The 18422-nt window shown below is 46.6% G+C and overlaps 1 protein-coding gene across 7 annotated transcripts in view; it reads right to left on the bottom strand.

Annotated features, from left to right (window-relative positions):
- Positions 1-383: 383 nt before the first annotated feature.
- The window catches only part of kmt2d (lysine (K)-specific methyltransferase 2D), a 30942-nt gene continuing 12903 nt past the window's right edge, over positions 384-18422 (bottom strand). For 6 of the 7 annotated variants that reach the window (XM_031844789.1, XM_031844795.1, XM_031844792.1 and 3 more), the window contains exons 29-55: positions 18148-18386; positions 17960-18033; positions 17503-17553; positions 15770-17404; positions 15468-15680; positions 14911-15050; positions 12279-14086; positions 12063-12186; positions 10648-10729; positions 10483-10549; positions 10137-10369; positions 7062-10016; positions 6822-6971; positions 6559-6723; positions 6285-6432; positions 6119-6200; positions 5849-6021; positions 5547-5671; positions 5282-5417; positions 5020-5141; positions 3527-4907; positions 3273-3409; positions 2338-2468; positions 1769-2054; positions 1551-1624; positions 1336-1444; positions 384-1251 (exon numbers count right to left, since the gene is read on the bottom strand). In XM_031844789.1, the coding sequence (XP_031700649.1) occupies positions 1159-1251; positions 1336-1444; positions 1551-1624; positions 1769-2054; positions 2338-2468; positions 3273-3409; positions 3527-4907; positions 5020-5141; positions 5282-5417; positions 5547-5671; positions 5849-6021; positions 6119-6200; positions 6285-6432; positions 6559-6723; positions 6822-6971; positions 7062-10016; positions 10137-10369; positions 10483-10549; positions 10648-10729; positions 12063-12186; positions 12279-14086; positions 14911-15050; positions 15468-15680; positions 15770-17404; positions 17503-17553; positions 17960-18033; positions 18148-18386 (10933 nt within the window). In that variant the 3' untranslated portion in view covers positions 384-1158. The remainder of the gene's footprint in view (positions 1252-1335; positions 1445-1550; positions 1625-1768; positions 2055-2337; positions 2469-3272; positions 3410-3526; positions 4908-5019; positions 5142-5281; positions 5418-5546; positions 5672-5848; positions 6022-6118; positions 6201-6284; positions 6433-6558; positions 6724-6821; positions 6972-7061; positions 10017-10136; positions 10370-10482; positions 10550-10647; positions 10730-12062; positions 12187-12278; positions 14087-14910; positions 15051-15467; positions 15681-15769; positions 17405-17502; positions 17554-17959; positions 18034-18147; positions 18387-18422) is intronic. The other variant, XM_031844794.1, reaches the window with a different exon arrangement.

Below are 18422 nucleotides of genomic sequence, written 5' to 3'. Positions count from 1 at the left end.
CGCTGTTTCAAGCAACGTATAAAGGATGTTATTGTGCTTTCACACAGCTGATAAACATGGTTTTTGAGACGCATAAATAAAAAAAAATTTAAAAAAAAAAAAAAAAGACAAAGCTACATCAACATCCAGGAGGATTTGGTGGCATACAGGACACCTGCTAAGCTTCTGATTGTGATTTTAATGCAATATCTTATCAAAACTGTCATATATTTCCTCTGTATAAACAACTCATGAATAATAATTATGTTGGCTCATTATTGTAAATCATCAGCATAGAGTAGATAGAGCAAACCTGCTGCTTAAAATTCCCTGCTTGTCCGAGAAGGCTAAGCCCATAAAAACACCCCCCCCCCCGCCCGCCCGCCCCAATTCCACAGTAGCAGTTTTTATACAAAGCAGTCGCTTCCCGCTAAATCAATGAGGTAGACTGGGTCCAACTAACCCACCTTGGGACTCCACACAGTCAGAACATCTGGAGCCACAGATGAATAGCATCTCAAATTTTATATTAACTTACATCTTTTTTTTTTCTTGTCTCCATCGATCATATGTAGTTCTTTACACAGAGCCACATCGAGATTGTCTAGCTAGCCAATATCCGTGATGTCTTCATTGATGACTTGATGGGAAAGTGCCTTTTTGGGGGGGGTGGGGGGGGGAAGACAGGAAATAGGTCCGACTTAAAACATAAAAATGCATCATTAGTTCATTCTTAGTATTTTAAAAATGGCTTTTTGTCGAAGCTCCAGGTGAGCTCTGCACTACGTGTAATGATATCGGAGGGTCAGAGTCATTTGGTAGATGTTGAGGATTGTTTTCCAGCCACTGTGAGATTATTGAGAACAGTCGAGGAGGAAAAAGGGTTTTGGCTGAGGAAACGGTGATTCACTAGTCCAAACATGAGAGTTAATCCCACCATCAAGCTGCTGTTGACGGAGGTGGTCAGTTGCTTTTATTGATTAATGCTCTTCAAACCTTTGGCTACAGGTGTCAACGCTTTAGTCTTTCAACGACTGAGGCCAGCATCCCTCCACAACTTTCACAACAGCTTATGCACTGGTTATGTAGGATTCAAAGGCTTTGGCGCAGGAGTGTTCTGGCACCAAGTGAGAGGGGAAGGTTGCCATTTTTTTTATTTATTTTTTTTCTTTCTTCTGGTTAGTTCATCCACTTTCGGCAATTCCAGGCTCCACAATGGCAAGGGATCTTGTGCTGGTCGTCCTCGAAATCAAACTGGTAGTCGTAGGTCAGCTGGAAGTAAGAAACAAAGAAAGTTAACGATAAAATGAAAGGCGTGTAAGAGTGAGCGGCGGTTGGTTTTCTAAGGCACTGCACCTCTTCTCCCTTAGGGATCCTGCGGCTGGAAATTATGATAATCTTGTCTTCTTTGTCAAATGTTACAACTTCTGCAACACAGTTCGGAGCACAGGAGTGGTTGACGTAGCTGGAAAGGAGGGAAAAAAAAATCTGTTAAAAAAAAAACAAAAAAAAAAAAAAAAACATACTAGACTCAAAGGTTTGAAAAGAAACAACCAATCACGAACACTTACCGAGCTGGGCCTCCTGTCAGAGTGGCATCAATCACCTGCTCATTGTTGATGCGGAACATGTAGATACCGCGGTTCTAAGTTAGAAGAATAATAAAGGTTAAAAGAGAATAAAGGTTCATACACACCGTTTTTTGTCCATTCCTTAAACTTTAACCCAAATTAATTCTTTTTTTTTTTTTTTAACTTTGCATTCAAGTGCCAGTGTTCAGTTGGCATACCTGGAACTCGTAGATCTTCTCACGGCGATTGGCCACTTCGTTGCGGATCACAGTGCCGATGTATTCGATGACCATGGTGTGCTTCTCCAGATCCTTAGCAGCGTACAGACCCAGGCCCTGAATGCGTGATCGTGCCAGATACACGTTATTCTTCCACTCCGTCTTCAGCCGTCGATACTGGGACGACTTGGAGTGGACAAACTGCTTGCTGTACGGTGTGTTGAGCTCTCCAGTGAAGGTGCTCTGGTAGGCCTTTGACACGCTGGTGCTATTTAGAGTGTGAGGCCTTCAGACAAAACAGAAAACAGAAAGTGCGTCATTTGGAAGATACATTTAGAATTAGTATCAAGCATGCTTCTTATCTACTATAAAGGAATGTGTTGCCAGGTGGAGGGCAAACTTTATAAGTACTGAAATATGAAGATAATGAATAAAAACTGTATAATTGGCTTTATTGCTATGCTTCGCTGATATAATGCGTTATTGAGATATTGTACAAAAGTATTAAACATGAAATCAACACGCCTCATGGCTACCGTTAGCTTCTTGCTAAAGTAGTGCTGCTTTACCTCTTGCACTGTGTGGGGACTTTAGGTTCAGAGCGAGCAGAGCCAGTGGGGTTGATCATCAGAGGGAGCTCCATCAGAGGGTGCCGGCCATATCGGAACAGGTAGTTCTGGCAGTTCTCTACTCCAGGCAACTAACACACAACAAACAAAACTCATGTTAATCATGCACTGACATGATTCCACACTTTGACAGTAGAAGCATTAAGGCAGGCCTTAACTTTGTGTGTGGTCAAGGTTTCTGTCTAATGTCATGTCTAGAGATGCACCGATCGATCGGCTGCCGAGCAGTCAGTCTTCATATTTCATTTTTTTTTTTTACCGATTAAAATCTACAGACGTGTGCCGCCACCATATAATAGTTTTGCATCTGAAGAACTTCCGCACTGAAGAACTTCCACAATGATGACGTGTGTGTGTGGCTCGTTTGAGGACAGAGGTCTCAGAGAGGTTTACAAAGGTTACATTGATTTGCATTATGATGCTTTCAAGCAAATCAAAAAAATTTGTATTGGGCAAATGTAATCTTGTAAAATAAAATATACGGAGAGGGCCAGGATTTATTTTCATCAAAGTATTTAAATAAATATACAATAATGTATTTCAAAGTAACAAAAGGATAAATAATTTCCAAAGTCGCTAATAGCGGCGAAGAAATCCAAATGTTTTCAGGAAAGTGGTAAATCGGCATTGGCCTAAAAAATTGCATTGGGTGCATCTCTAGTTCCGTCTGCTTGTGATGTTTGCTTTAGTCTATAAAAATCAATCAGCTGACTTTTTCAGCTTTGCCTGTGTTTCAAACCTTGAACTGATTCGGCAATTAAAATTTTTTTTCTTAAAAATGACCAGATTTACCTTAATTAACGGACCAAATGTTTGTCCCGAGACTAAATTAAATGGGGGACAAGGTGATACAATGTCCTGCTGCATATTCTTACCGACTCGGTGATACGCATGACAGCATGAACGGTGAGGCCATACATCTCCTCTCCCTTGACATGTTCAGTGAACAGCTTCAACATGGACGAGTCGTCTCGGAGTTTAGCCACCTGCTGAACCACCCGTTCCCAGATCCCTAAAGACAAAAGGTGGTGCATTAAACAGTCAGTGGTCAAGAGAGTTATTTCAAGTGGAACAGTACAACACAGAAATACTACATCATATAAAGTGGGAGCAGCGTATGAGTTCTTACCCTCTGGAGTAGTGTCCCGGTACTGCAGGTCCTCCATGCCGTGCTCCAGAACACGCACCTCAAACAGGGGACGACCGTCGTCCTCGTTGATGCGGCAGCGGTAGCGACACCGCTTGTTGGGCACCCGCGTGCTCCAGTAGATGCGTGTGGCCTCATAGCCAACAGGGAAAATGGCAGTGGGCGAGTGGAAGTTGGCCATCTGGGATGGTAGCAACTGGCCAACAGCATGAAAGATGAGACCGCCCACACGGAACAAGTGGATACGATCGCCTCGCTGCAAGATGCTGGCAATCTGCTTCACCTCATCCCGCTCAATGTAGACGCGCCGTAAAACGGCAAACATGCTGAGCTCGTCTTCACTGGGGCCCTTCAGCTTATGCTGGGTGCACAACATGGTCTTGTCCTTGAAGAACATGCAGCGTGCCCGGATGGCACACGCAAAGTGGTAGACGTTCGGGCAGCGAATTCTGTTACAGCTGTTGGTGGCGCCCGTTTTCTGGCAGTATGCGCAAAGAGTTCGCAATCCACGACGCAGGGCTACCTCCACGTTGATAAGGGCTCCCCCCTGCGTCTCATACACCTCTGTGGACCACAGGGCACAGTTGAGGTGCACCCACAGGTCCACGTCAATGTTGAGCAACCGGGCAGGTCCATCTGTGGCTCCATCTCCTTCCTCGTGGCAGAAGCAGCATTTACGTTTGTCCCGAGGCAGCCTGTCTGGTCGAAGAGTGATGCGCAGGCGTTCCATTAGCTCAGACACCTCGCGGCTGCTTTCTTTCTTAGACCCACCTTTACGTATTGTGATGACGATCTGAAGACGTTTCCAGCGAATCCCCTTCCATTTTTTCACTTTGGGATGTACCACCTCCTCATCAGGGGAGAGAGGCCTGCGCTGCTTGACTGCCTTAGGGGAAGACTCCATGTTGTCAGGAGAATCTTGAGGAGGTTGAGCTGGATCAGCGGACATGTCCTCCTCCTTGATAGCAGGACACAGAAGGACTTCAGTTGGCTCAGTGGGAACAGAAGGATCTGGAACTGCAGAGGCAGTTGCCGGTTCAGTAACCGACTCTGGGTCAGCAACTTCAGGCTCTGTGACATCAGTTGGTTGAGCAGCATCAACAGTGGGCCCATCGTCCTGTTCAGTCTCGGTCTTGAACTGGACAATGGTGGGACTGGAAGGGGGCGGGGATGGAGATGCTGACTTTTTGGAAGGTTCAATGTCACTAGTGGGAACTGGGACAGATGGGGAAGGACATGGAGGGGATGGAGATGGTGGTGGAGATTCCTCCACTGGTATAGCAGGAAGGTGGCGCACATCCAAGTCATTTACTTTGGTTGTGTAACAGTGCTGGGCCGGTTGGTCTTCTTTTTCTTGGAATTCCTAGGAGAAAATGTACATGTGATACAGCTTTCAAGAAATATATGAACAACATTTGATTAAAAAAAAAAAAAAAAAAAAAAGATCAATCATTTTAACAGTTCCCAAGACTGACCTGTTTAATAAGTGCCAGAATGTCCACTTGTTTCTTCAATGTACAGCCTGGTAGAGACACATCAAACTGCCTCAGCCAGTCATCCTGACTGGGTGAGGCACCGTCCTTTGTACACAGAGCCCCTAGAAAACATGACCGCCCTAATATTAGTCTTTAATTACGGGTTAATTGTCATGAGCCACACTCGCGCCCTGTTGTCTTGATTGTCCCGACCCAGTGAGACAACAGGAACAAGCCAAAACAACAATCTCTAAATGCATACCTGACTGGTCAGGTCCTTTCCCGGGCCCGTCCACTACAGGCATGTCAGGGTTTTGAGGAGGGAAAGTCACCTCATAAGAACCTGGCATTCTGATATTAAGCAGCTGGGCCATGGCCATCATGACGTGGTTCAGTTTCTGTAAAAAACAACAAAAAAAAAAAAAAAAAGTTCCGTTATGTATTTTAAGGCATAGTTCACACAAACTTTATACAGGGTGTAATGATGCAATGCAAAGATGCAATGCAATGAGATTATGGCTTGGTACCTTAGCTGCAGCAGATGACAATGTGAATGTAACAGACACTTCATTGTTTTTGGCCTTGTCCCAATGGTTAGATGTGGACACAGCCTTGCTATCAGCTGCTTCAAATGGTTTGTTTTCTGGAAAAGCTACAAAAGAAAATGTGTACATAATTGTTTTGCATTTTAATAACATAAATGGATGTAAAAAGTAACATGAAAATTGATTTGAACAATAAAACATAATGAAACACACAGGATAGAATTCATCAAAAATGGGAGAAACGTTGCTGTTGTTTTGGGGATTTACAGAATGTTGTATAATACCGGGGATGGCAGTGCGAGGTATAAGGGGGATGATGGGGGATATTGCTCTCTCTGTCTCCTCCTCTTTAGGCTCCCGTAGTTGAGGGAAACGTGGCGTTTCATCCCCAACGTTACTTTCAGGGGAAGATGCCGGGATGATGCTTTCTGGGGCATCCTCGTCATCACTCTCCATCCTGTTAGAAAGACAAAACATACATTTATAGGCACTAAGTAACAGGAAATCCATGTATTGTGCTTGACAAAGAACTCAAGAGAATTGTCCTATTGTACCTGATGTCCTCATTCTGGTTATGTGGTGGGGTGGGGAGAGCTGCTAGAATGTCGACACTCTTCACCTCATCTTTAACAGAATCTGCAGGAGAATATTAGAGTATTAGGAACCAAATTACTGTACAACTCCAGATCAAATTCAATATTCATGAAAAACAATGTTTACCCATTGGCTCTTCCGTTGGTTCTGTGTCTTTCTGACCCTCAGACAGCTCCTCTCCAGGAGTCACGCCATTCAGCAGCTTGTGCTGTACTGAAGGTGGAGGAGTGGGTGGCAGGGAGGATGGGGGTGTTGGTGGGTTGCTGAGGTTACTCTGTAAAGGGTACAAAACATTATCCTCATAAATCATCCTTTGGTTTTGTAAGACTGCATTTCTGAAGTTGTATTTTTTTTATTTTTTTTTTTAAACTGCACCGTACATGTTGCAGCTTAGTTATACCTTTGTGAGTAACTGAGAATAGTAGTCTGGGATATTGTCCAGCACTGCATTTCCAAAGGATCCTTTGAGCTGGGCTTTGCCATTGGCTGGGCTGCTTCCAAAAGGGGCAAACAGATCCAGACTGGCAGTGATTGAAGGCTCCATCAAGGGCAGCAGAGAGAGTCCCTGGAGGGTAAATGTCCGTTAGTCTACATGATGTGGAACCACTCTGCAAAACAGCAATGGCAAAAATCCCAGGAAATTAATTTTTGCTATCCTTTTACCTGTTTGAGTTGCTTTATCAGGGCTTCAGCACTTTTTCCAGCTTCTTCCTTTTTATTCTTCTTCCGTGCATTAGGCCCTCTGTCTCCAGTTGCCTTATTAGTGCGCTTTGGCTTTTGTGCAGGAGACCTTTTTGTTATAGACTGTAAATCCTGCAAGGGTCAAGAAAGGGAAAGAGGTTCTTTACTCGCATACAGCAACATAAAGAGAGCAAATGGAATGAATGAACTAAGAAAACATACCTCCATATTCCGTGGAGTCCCTTGAAGTTTTTGTTCCAGCATTGCTAGTTTGCTGTTAATGTGGCCATTGATCTCATTGTGGATGCCTTCAGAAGGCCTCTGAGCACCAAGCTGAAGGTTCTTGGTTCTCAGGAGTTTCTGTAATAGTTGCTGTCCAGTCTCAGATCGAGGGCCTTGAGTTCCAGGGTCTCCAGACATGTTTCCAGCACTAATAAAGCTAGTGTTGTTCCCAGAAGTAACTGCCTCACCCGTTGCTTCTCGCTTTATAGCCCCAGGATGAGCCTCTGGCACACCATCACATTGAACCTCTCGTGGTTCCTGTTTAATGTTCTGTAAGGTCATCTTGCATAGCTCCCCTACTCTAGGACCATGTGTGTGAGGACCATGGTTCTCTGTTACCTGCTGCTGAACATTTAAGCCTTTCTGTGGGCCATTGGGGATAACTGAGGCTGAGTGAGATGTTTCATTGCCCGATGTCTGAGCTTCTACTTTCAGTCCAGGACAGTCAAGCGGACTCTTGGCTCCAGGTGACCTGAGTGGAGAGGCCCTGACATGGCTGTACGGACTCCCCCTTCCAGCCCTGCTGTCAGCTATAGAAGGTGAGGAGACGTGGGAGGAATGAGGCGAGGCTGGGTGGGCCGGGCTCATGCCAAAGGGACCTCTTGGAGAATATGCATGGGATGGAGAACCCTGCATGCGGCTTGCTGCAGCTGCCATTAGTGCTTGCTGGTTCTGGTTGGGAGTGGGTGGACGCATACCCATAGCTTGATTAAAGTGTCCAGGAGAATTGGCAATTGGCTGGCGTGGAGATGTTGGCCTTACCATTCGGCCCGGGTCCATGGGTGAAGGTGGCACTGGTACCTGGCCTCTCATAATATGTTGCTGCATCATCTCCCCTAATTGTGGCTGTTGCTGCCCAGGGACCATCATCCCCTGTTGCATCTGTGGAGCAACACCGGGTTGTTGACCCAACATGCCTGATTGTTGCGGAGTGCCCACTGCTCCCGGCTTTCCCATTGCTCCATATGGCATCTGCTGCACAACCTGTGGCATCTGTCCTGGTGGCATATGAGGCCTCAACTGACCTTGCTGGCCTTGACCCATAGACATCCGCAGCATCTGTCCCTGTTGGAGCTGCCTCTGGGCAATCATGGCCTGGATGTGCTGTATCTGCTGGTTTGGAGGAAGATTGCGGAGCTGAGGATTCTGAGCAATAATAGCCTGGATGTTGATTGGGGTACGGATCTGTCCAGGTGGAACCACAGGCCTCTGCACCATCATCCCTTGCTGCTGGGCTCTCATCATGCCCATCATAGCCTGTTGTTTTTGTTGCTGGGCCATGAGGGCTTGTTGTTGTGGGTTATGACCCATCACAACAGGCTGTGGCTGTCCAGGATGGTTCTGGTTTATGATCTGCTGTTGGATGTTGGGATCTTGTGACTGCTGCATGGCATTTTGTACCGTTTGCTGTTGTTGTTGTTGTGCTAAGAAATCAATTGGTTTCCTTTCCTCTTTAACAGTCATCAAAATGGGCTTGTCAACATTGAGGGAACCTTGCCTCTGTAGAGTGAGCGGAAGTTGTTGCTGATGTTGCTGAAGCACACCAGTTTGTTGATGTCCAACCAAACCTGTTTGAGGTTCAGGTACAGATTGAGGATTTGATTGTTGCTGCTGGGCCATATAAACCTGGTTTTGATGCTGCTGCTGTTGTAATTGCTGTCTTCCCAAGTCAGTTTGATGATCATTTGTAGCACCTAGTTGGGACATCTGATTGGGAGTGGAGGGTCCACTGTGCTGCGGTGGCGTTCTTGAATCAGGGCTGAGGATCCCACCCTCTTTGGGGCCTGAGTTTTGGTTGTCTGTAGCTCCCTGTGGCTGGGGCGTGATACTTCCTGCTGAAGGCGAGGAGCCCATCTGTGGTGTAGAGGGCTGGGAAAGCACACCTTGCTCTTGGTTGGATTGACTGATCAATTGTGTTTGTTGTCTTTGCTGTGCAATCTGCTGTTGCTGAAGGTGGGCCAAATTTGCAACATTTTGCTGATGCTGTTGCTGAGATGCAAGCATGCGTTGGGCCAGAATGTTCTGTTGTTGTGGAGTCAATTGGGCCTGGGGACCCCTGAGGCCAGGGTGACCAGGAGATCCAACAATTCCCTGCTGGCTCATCATAAGTTGGGGCCTCTGTTGTTGGGATGGTGCAACTGGTGGGTTGCCCATAATCGCTGGTTGAACTGCCATCATGGCTTGACCATGATTAATAGACTGGCCTCCAGCAAGGTTCTGTGAGAGTGGAGCCACAGACTGGCCTCCAACCATTCCTTGTGGAACCTGCACCATGCTCTGCTGATTGGGCTGGTTGGCTAGTATTCCTTGTTGAGTGTTGGCCTGGTTGGCTAGCATTCCCTGTTGAGTGTTTGCTTGTTGTTGGGCCATAAGTGGGTTCCCCATCATATTGGATGGCGGCTGAGCGATTAAGCCAGACTGTTGATTTGGGTGTGGCATTGGTTGCTGGCCCATCATAACCTGCTGCTGCTGCTGGAGCTTTGCCATCTGCATCCTATGTTGAAGCTGTCTTTCTTGAAGAAGCCTTGGGTCTGCACCTTGCATCCCAGGCCCCTGTGGGAAGAATCCTGTTGGAGCACCAGTAGGACCTGGGGCCCTGGGGGCCCTGGCTACAAGAGCAGCAGGAAGCTGGGGTTGGGCTCCACCAATAAAGGGCTGCCCTTGGGGCATCCTGACAGGCATTCCGCTTTGGGGCATCACAACAGGGTGTTGGGCCATTACTGGTGCTCCCTGTTGGCCCATCATCATCTGGCCAGGCATCTTGGGAAACATGTGAGGGGAGGCCCCCTGTGCAGAATGACCCGGAGGAAGAATACCTGAGCTTTGCTGATGCTGCTGCTGTTTGCTTCTGTACTCTGCAATGAGATTGGTGTGCTCCTTCTGCTGCTTCCGAACCTAGAACAGAACAATTAGGAACAGATATGAATTTGTTTATCAAGAGCCTTTACTGTTTTGTAAAACAAAACAAAAAGGTATATTTATTTGTCTTTATTAGTTTCTATAAAATCTACACACCTGGTCAAGCTGTTTCTGAATTTTGCTCTGTTCTTCTGTTACCAACTTTAGTTTCTCTGCATCTGCCTCAGCAAACTCCCTTCCAGCTTTCTTAGCAGTGCGTTGCTTAGCACACAGTGCCTTGCGTGATTTGCGGTGAACTCCAATCTGTTCCTCCAGAAATTTCAACTGCATTTGGAGTAACTGCTGAGTGTGAAGAAGCCATTCTTCATATTGGTGCTGTTCTGCATCATCTGTAAAATATGAGGATAATTTGAGACAACCATAAAAGAGTATGGGGACAGAAATATAACATTTCCTTATGACTGATACATGTTTAACAAGAGGCATTATTGGTAGAACATACTGATGATTCCTTGCACAAACTGGGGAGGGTTAGGTCTCGACTGAGTGGGATCACTGGTTTCTCCCTCCTAAACACAAAAAGAAATAAATTTGAATCAATCAGCTACATAAGACATACAATGAAAGTTAATCAATCATTCATCATCAATCAAGCAACACAGCATACCTTTGGAGGTCCAGGAGTAAGTTGACCTGGATCTGTGCCCGGGGCAGAGGCCAGCCTCTGAGCAAGCAGAGAAACTTGTTGCCTGAAGAGAAAGGACATAATAAAATGTATTACTATACCTGCAGCCTACCGAACCATGATGTTACCACCACCTGATGGGTGTCTTGTGATGCCATTAGGTTAGACAGTTATGACACTGCTGCACACTAGCTCACTCCCTTTGGAGGAGTGGACAGCAGTCTTGAGAAAACAACATGACTAACATGCACTTCCGAAATAATTCTTAACATCTGCCTGAGCAAACAGTTGTGCCAGTAATGGAGATGCACCGATAGCGTTCCGATACCGACTCAAATGGCTGGATCGGGTATTGGTGACAATAGGCCGATCTGGTGTCGAATACCCTTATTTTAAGAAATAACAATTCAGTATATTTATATCTATGTATTTATTTGTTACACATTGTTTTACAGAGTTAGGAAAGCAATGTTTAAGCCTAGCCTGACGTTGCCTTACTTATAAAAGAATGATCCCAGTCACTTCCACACAGTGAGGCATAAAGCTTATTAATTAAACACCAGTATCTGATCGATGCTTGGTACCGGCTGATACCTTTAGTCCAGGTATTGGGACTGAAAAGGTCAGATCGGTGCATTCTTAGAAAGCAACACTACAAATTCTAAAGTTTAAAAGAATACCAATACAGGTTTTTTCCAGGCTCTAAATTTGGCAACGGTGGTACCTCAGTTGTGTATTTATTTCTAATTGTGAAAATGTATGACTATAGACAAGGACTCAGATGATCCCTCAACTCTGTAACTGAAAACATTACAATAATTTGGAGCTGGAACATGTCGAGGGGTGTTGATTCAGTGGACAATTTTGAGGCTGAAGTTTATGATGGCATCTGATCTTAATGGATAAAAATACACTGCCAGGTGTAATTCTAATATGTCCACAATTAGCAAAATATATACATATTATTTTTACCCCAAATTAAGTGTTGTCAGGGGGGGCTCGCACCTGTGAACTTCGGTTCTGCAGTAAAAATAAACGGCCTATGACGTAAAAAACAATTCACGGAAATCCCTCTGTAGACGGACCTCTGCCACCCATTTAAGCAGCGGCAGTGAGCTAATCAGTGAGGCAAGTGCAGATGCACGAACATGGAATTTAAGCACGCATGCAGGGCTCGGTTATGACAACAAAGCAAGGAGAAGCTCGGATAACAACACACAGAGGGAGAGTGACTTGATTCTCTGCTCAGGTAGACATCAGTCCATTATATCTTAGTAATAGTTGTTTGCTGCTATATTAATGTTATATACAGCTCCTTTAAAACTGTTTGATGAAAACATACTGACCCAACTTAAAAGTCAAACTAATGTATAAAAGCTTTACACAAGACAAAATACCTGTTTATGCCAGAAGGAACAGCCATTGGATCCTGTGCCAACACTCTCTTGATGCCCTTAAGTGCCACCATCTTTGCCTTGGCAATGGGATCCATGAGGTCATCAGTAGCAAATTTGTCTAAATCTGCAATAAAAGAGTAAGACAAAGTCTGTGGCTATAGTACGAAAAGAACATCATGACACAGAGTGATGACGGCGACAAGCCACAGCGCTTACCTTTATCTGGGAAGAAGTTGTTGGCCAGAGGTGGTTTAATCAATGGCTGCGATTGCGGTTGATGACCGACACCTGCATGGATCCCTGGCTGACCCATCCTCACCATGGCTTGCTGCTGGGCCATATTCATGTGAGGTGGAGGTGCCATTCCAGGTCCCATAAGCCTTTGCTGCTGCTGCTGCTGCTGCTGCTGCTGCTGCTGTTGTTGCAACATGTGCGGAGCACGGGGTACCATCCCTGGCTGAGCCATCATTCCTTGGGGTGGTGGACGATGGTGGTGTGGCAGCATCATCTGTCCGGGTGCCTGTGGGTTAGGCTGTTGACTTGAGAGGCCAGGAAAATGTGGCGTCATGCCTCCCTGGTGGAGGGAACTGAGCTGTTGCTGCTGTTGCTGCTTCTGTAGTTCCTTTTTCTCATGCTCCAGAAGATCCTGTATTAGAAGGGGCAGTTCACCATCTAAAGAGCTCTCTACCTTTGCCAAATCAGCAAGAGAGTGCTGTTCCCCTACATCAGGCAGCCCCAGCGGATCATCACTGATATCTGCATGTGCAGCAGCTGGAGGAAAAGGCAATGCGTTAGCTTGGCCTGACAGGGGGTACGGAAGTCCCCCTAATCGAACAGAACTGAGTGAAGCTGACTGGTTTTCTGGCTGTGCAGGCTTGGCTGATGACGTGTTCCCACCAAGAAGCATTGACACAGCATCTCCCATTTCATCTTTTACCACAGTATGTCCTGGATGCAGCTGAGGGGTCAGACCTCTGTCCTCTACTTTTACCTTGGAGGTATCAACAGTGTCTGCAGAGGGCGGCAGTTGGGTAGAAGACCCCCTTGCAATGGCAGGAGCTGTTGTGAGAGACTTCCGCCCTGGCTCCACCTTGGCTTTTGCTTCCACTTTAACAAGCGCAGATCCAGAGGAAGGTGCTTCACTTTCTGCTTCCACCAACCGCAGCTGGTCTGAGAAGACATCTTTAGGGTCTCCTTGGTCCAGTTCAGGGTCGGTGTATGCCAGCAGGTCAAACTCATCACTGTTAAGCAAGTCATCTAGATGTGGATCATTGGTTTCAAGGTTGTCCAGGTTGCCCAAGTCATCATCTCCTTTGTCAGGGTCCAAGTCTAGAGCCAAATCATCCTCATCCTCGACACCTCCATCCCCTGGGGCATCCCCAAGCCCCTCTAGGTCAGGCTCTGGCAGCTCCTCACCATTTTCTGCCGTGGCAGGCTGGGGATGTGTGACTAGGCTTGGTTGTCGAAGCTGATGCTGCTCAGCGCCAGGAATGTTTGGAGTGGAAGTAGCTGCCTGTGGTTGCAAGTGGGGCTGTTGTGTTACTGGGCCTGTAGACTGGTGAGGCAGTAAAACAGACAGTGCACCCTGCTGTAATCCCAGCTGTGAGTTGCTGCCCCCCTCTGTTTGAATGCCACCAGCTTGAGCTATGGGATGTTGCTGAACATAAGGTGCTGCCATCTCTTGCTGTGGAATAAAGAGACGTGGTCTTGGCTGGGGTCCACGGGGCATAAACTGAGGTCGTAGGGAAAGCCTCTGCGAGTTGTGTCTCAATTCAATGAACTGTGGTGGGGGTCCTTGACCCATTGGCTGCATGGTCTCTCCTCCATGTCCTGGTATCATGGTGTGAGGGTTACCCATGCCTTCCATGCCCTGGATGTTGGCAGCAGGGTTGACATTGTGCCTTATGCCCATAGCCTCCATGCCAGGCTGGGGAAACCTCCTTGGACCTGGAGGCTGGCCCTGCCACTGAGGAGGGAATGGAGGACGGGCAAACATGCCCTGAGGTCTGCTGGGCCCTGGTAGCCTGAAGGACAGAAAATACATTTCCATTTTAACCGTGTAGACCAGGAGTCTTCAACATTTTTCAGGCCAAGGACCACCAAACTGATAGAGAGAGATGGAGCAGGGACCCCCCCCCCCCCGACTATATATATATAGTAAAAAATTGTGTTTTATAGTTAAACTGGGCCTAGTGCCATGTATAAACATACCTTGTTATTGTGCATTCAATACTAAGCTATTCAAATAATACACAGGTTCATATATTCATGTTTTTATTTTAAACATGTGCAAGGTACAGTGAGTAGGGTGGCTGTGCCACTGCCATTTATAAACATACCTTGTCAGCTGATACCAATGCCAATATCAACATTGTCTGTCAATTGCATGATAATCATGCATACAAGCTATTCAAATTGATGTTTTCATTTTAAACATAAATGTGGAAACGAAAATGAGTGATGGCCTATTAGTGCCACTGCCATGCATAAAGATAGCCGTTATCTTGCATACAATGCTGAACTATTAAAATAATGGACAGATTCATGTTTGGGGAAAGAAAAAAAATTTAATTTTTTAATTTTTTTTTTTTTGTTTTTTAATTGTCTAATCAACCAAAAATTTCACGGACCCCCTGCAGTACCCTCTGGTGTAGACAGTAATACAGAATTTTTAAGATGTGAGGGGTGGTATTAATTTAGGGTGCTAATTATTTAAGTAGCCAACACAAATTGTCAAATCCTTGTGTTACCATTGTTCAAACAGTGGGGGGGAATGATTAACTGTGTCAGGGGAACTAAGTCGTAGTAATTCACAACAATTGTGAATCTACTTCAATGATGCGTTTACCTTAGTGCACTTGGATCGATGATGGCAGGGGTTCCTGTAGGTGGTGGGCGAATGAGCTTATCCTCCATGCCTCCAACAGCCATGGGCATCTTCCCTGTCACAGACATCTGAGGTCCAGCAGTAGTAACAGCAACACGATCCTAAAGGAAGTAATAAGAGGAAAAAGAGGCAAATGTAACATTCCTTTTATTTGTAATAAATTGTTGCATTTCTACAGAGTTTATTTTGCCTCTCGTTCATCAACACACGCCGACGGCAGCGAGCTTCCATGCGAGGCACTTCTCTGACCATTTATGGTTCAGTGTCTTGCCCAAGGACACTTGGGCAAGACACTGAAGGAGACACAGAAGGAGCTGAGGATTGAACCACCAACCCTTTGATTACAACTCACTCACAGCCAACCCGCTCACTTTGCTACTTCGACATTTAACTTGCACCAGTCAACAAAGAGTTGAAAGTACCAACTCCTCAGCAGAGCAAGTATTTAAGTTTGAAGACAGGCCATGCAAAGACATATTCCTAATTGCTACATCACACTGTTGTAAAGGCGTTTGTACCTGTGGATAAGGTGGTGGTGCTCTGTGGGCCTTGTCTTGTTGAAAGGCTCCCATCTCTGCTCCAGACCAGCCAGGGGATGTACTGCCAGCAGCAGCAGCTGCAGCAGCAGCAGCAGCAGCAGCAGCAGCAGCAGCAGCAGCCGCTTCCTTCTCTTGTCTGATGGAATTTCTCTGCATTTGTTGTCTGATTAAGAATTCCCTCAGCCTCAGTCGCTAAAAAAAAAAAAAAAACAACAAGCTTTGATTAACAAAAGACTTAGGAGGTGCATAGCATGATTGTTCACTGGCTAATAGGTTGATACCTGTCGGTGCTTCTCCAGCTCAGAGGGGCTCAGGCCTACTAATGCAGGGTCCTGCACTGCTGAAATGTCAGGCATTTCTTGAGTGCCTGGCAAAGCTGGCTGATGAGGTGCATCTGGAGGGCGGCCAGCTGGTAGTTCTTGAGACCCAGAAGAGGGTGGCACCCTGGAGCTGAAGCCGTCTGCACTCATAGTCTGCTGAGTTTGTGGCTGTTGTTGCTGAAGCTGACCCTGTAACATCTGATTCTGCTGCTGAGTTATTTGGAAACCTCCCGTGCTGAGGCTGCGGCCAAAGGTAGGAGGTGCTGACGGTTTACCAGAGAGAGGATCACCTATGGAACTGTTAGTCGGATGGGGTGGAGGTTGCTGGTTAGGATGAGGTGAGCTTTTGTAACTTACAGTTCCCTCTGGGGCAACAGAAGGGGGACGAGGGGGTTTGTGGATAGTAGCAAAAGGGTCTCTAGATTGTGGCCTTGAAGGTGGCTGAGAACAAAGGTCTGGAGAGTGGAAACGAGGGTTAGCAGGAGAATGGACAGAGTAGGCATCATTGGAATGGCCACCAGGAGTGTGGGGAGACTGAGAGCTGCCCTGGGACTGTGGGCTGGAGGGTACTCTAGGGCATAGTTCCTGTTGAGCTACAGGGTGTCTCTGAGGTCCGAGAGAACAATTGTCACCTGACTGCGGCCTGGGAGTCAGTGATGGCTGAGTGTGGGGGTCGGAGAAAGGGTGGGAAGGAGAATGCCTGTAGCCTTCAGAGGGGTGGCTAGGGGAAGCTCCAGGATGAAGTGTCCCGCCCTCCCCTTGGTGCATTCGTGGAGTCATAGGTGCCTTGAATAAACCATCCCCAGACTCCAGCATCCCAGCAGGAGATTCAGTGGATAGATCAGGTCTTCCAACTGCAGAGGAGCGTGGAGATGGTGCACTCATATCAGCCTTGTACTGCCCTGTGCTTGCAGGTGAGGAAGCCACTGCAGAGGGTGATGGGGATGAACCATATTCTGACCGTCCCATCCCTTGCTGGGTTCTGAAAGGGTCTCCATAGTGGGTATTGTGGGGTGGCGAGAAGATGGGCGACTCCCCAAGCCCTGTGCCTCTTGAATGAGGACTTTCTGGAGCTCCAAGGGACTCCTGGGAGCCTTGCTGCGATTGTGGTAGATGGCCCTGTTGCTGCTGCAGCTGTGATCTGAAGTAGGGGTCAACCTGCTGAGCCCGTCTGGGGGTTCCAGGAGTTCCTGGTTGCATGTCAAATGGGCCAAGACTGGCTGGCCGTCCCTGAGGAGGACCCTGTGGGCCGGAAGCGGAATAACCTGAGGAAGAGGCCTGTAGGGGGCTGGCCCCAGCATGGGAGAAGGGTGTGGTGGGGTGAGAGTGAGAATGGGGCGACTGAGGAGGAAGCTTAGTAAAGGGATCTGTCCGGATTTCAGCTGACCCGGGGGTCTTAACAGGTCCATCTGAGAAAAAGACAGAGGATGATCCTGAATCTGGAGGGAAGAGAAATGGGCTTTCTGCAGAGCTGGGCTGGGAAGAGATGGATGTAGAGCCTGAAGGTGGAGGGATCTGGAGGTGTAAACTGGGTCGTTCAGTCTTTACCCGCACTCCCTCTATCTTGATTGGCCTGCACACCTGACTCTCTGCCTGCTGTGGAAAGAGGAGAGTACATGGTAGGCATGGACAATCTGCACCACGATGCTAATGAAAGGTACAAAACAGCAAAAGGATGGTGCTGCTATAATCACCTTCTGCGCCTTGTTGATCCTCTGAGCTGCTCTGTTATCTTTGGCCTTTTGCTACAAAAAGAATGAAAGAATATAAAAAAAAATGTATTCTTACTTCTGCATAACAAAAATATTAGTTAATAATTAACAATGTCTTTTGTTTAATTGCAGAAATATCCTACATGCATGCTGGCTGAATCAAGATAATCCTAATGCCAAATTTCTCATTGAGGTTCTAATAAGCAGTACCCACCGCACAGTTGAAATTTGATTAACAATGTCCTATATTTCTGTGTTGGTCATTTTTCACTTGAGGCTTTCTGCATGAAAGTAATGATACCATAAGCCACAAGGGACAATTCAAAACACGAAATAACAAGAGCCCGGCATCTTTGACTACATTTTAGAAATTTGTGTTACAAGAAAACAATTGTTGAGTTAATAAGAATCAAAATAAAACAATAATTGGAGAACCTACCAGATATGGAACCTTGTCAGCAGCCGACACCTTCCTCCAGACCTTCATGATTTGCTTACAGCGACTAGCCCAGTCTGTCACAGGAGAAATGTGTAATAGCTGTTCAATATCTAACAGATATAAAAATTAGGTCTGTTTGGTCTTCTAAGATGTTGTACATATTGTTATAGTGTTTCTTCCACACTCACCTGGGTAATCCTGCCTGAGAGTGGGAAAGTTGGTGTTGGCATAAAGCACAGGGGAAATAGTTGAAAGTTCCCCCAGCTCCTCATCTTTCTCCCAGCGCTGGAGACTGCGTTGGTTGTAGGACAGCCCATCGCCCTCTCCCTCAGTGGGGGTTGCTGGGGATGAGGGGGTTGCTGGGGTAGAGGGAGTGGCCCAGGGGCTCTCATCACCCCCATCTGGACTGAACACACCTCCTCGGTCCCTGTACACCATATGAGATGTTATTTATATATATATA

This window comes from Anarrhichthys ocellatus, unplaced genomic scaffold (genome assembly GCF_004355925.1).
Source record: "Anarrhichthys ocellatus isolate YVR2014 unplaced genomic scaffold, GSC_Weel_1.0 scaffold5, whole genome shotgun sequence".
In the NCBI taxonomy this organism is placed as follows: Eukaryota; Metazoa; Chordata; class Actinopteri; order Perciformes; family Anarhichadidae; genus Anarrhichthys; species Anarrhichthys ocellatus.
Note: the sequence above shows the minus strand (reverse complement) of the source record. Positions and strands in the feature narration are given on the sequence as shown.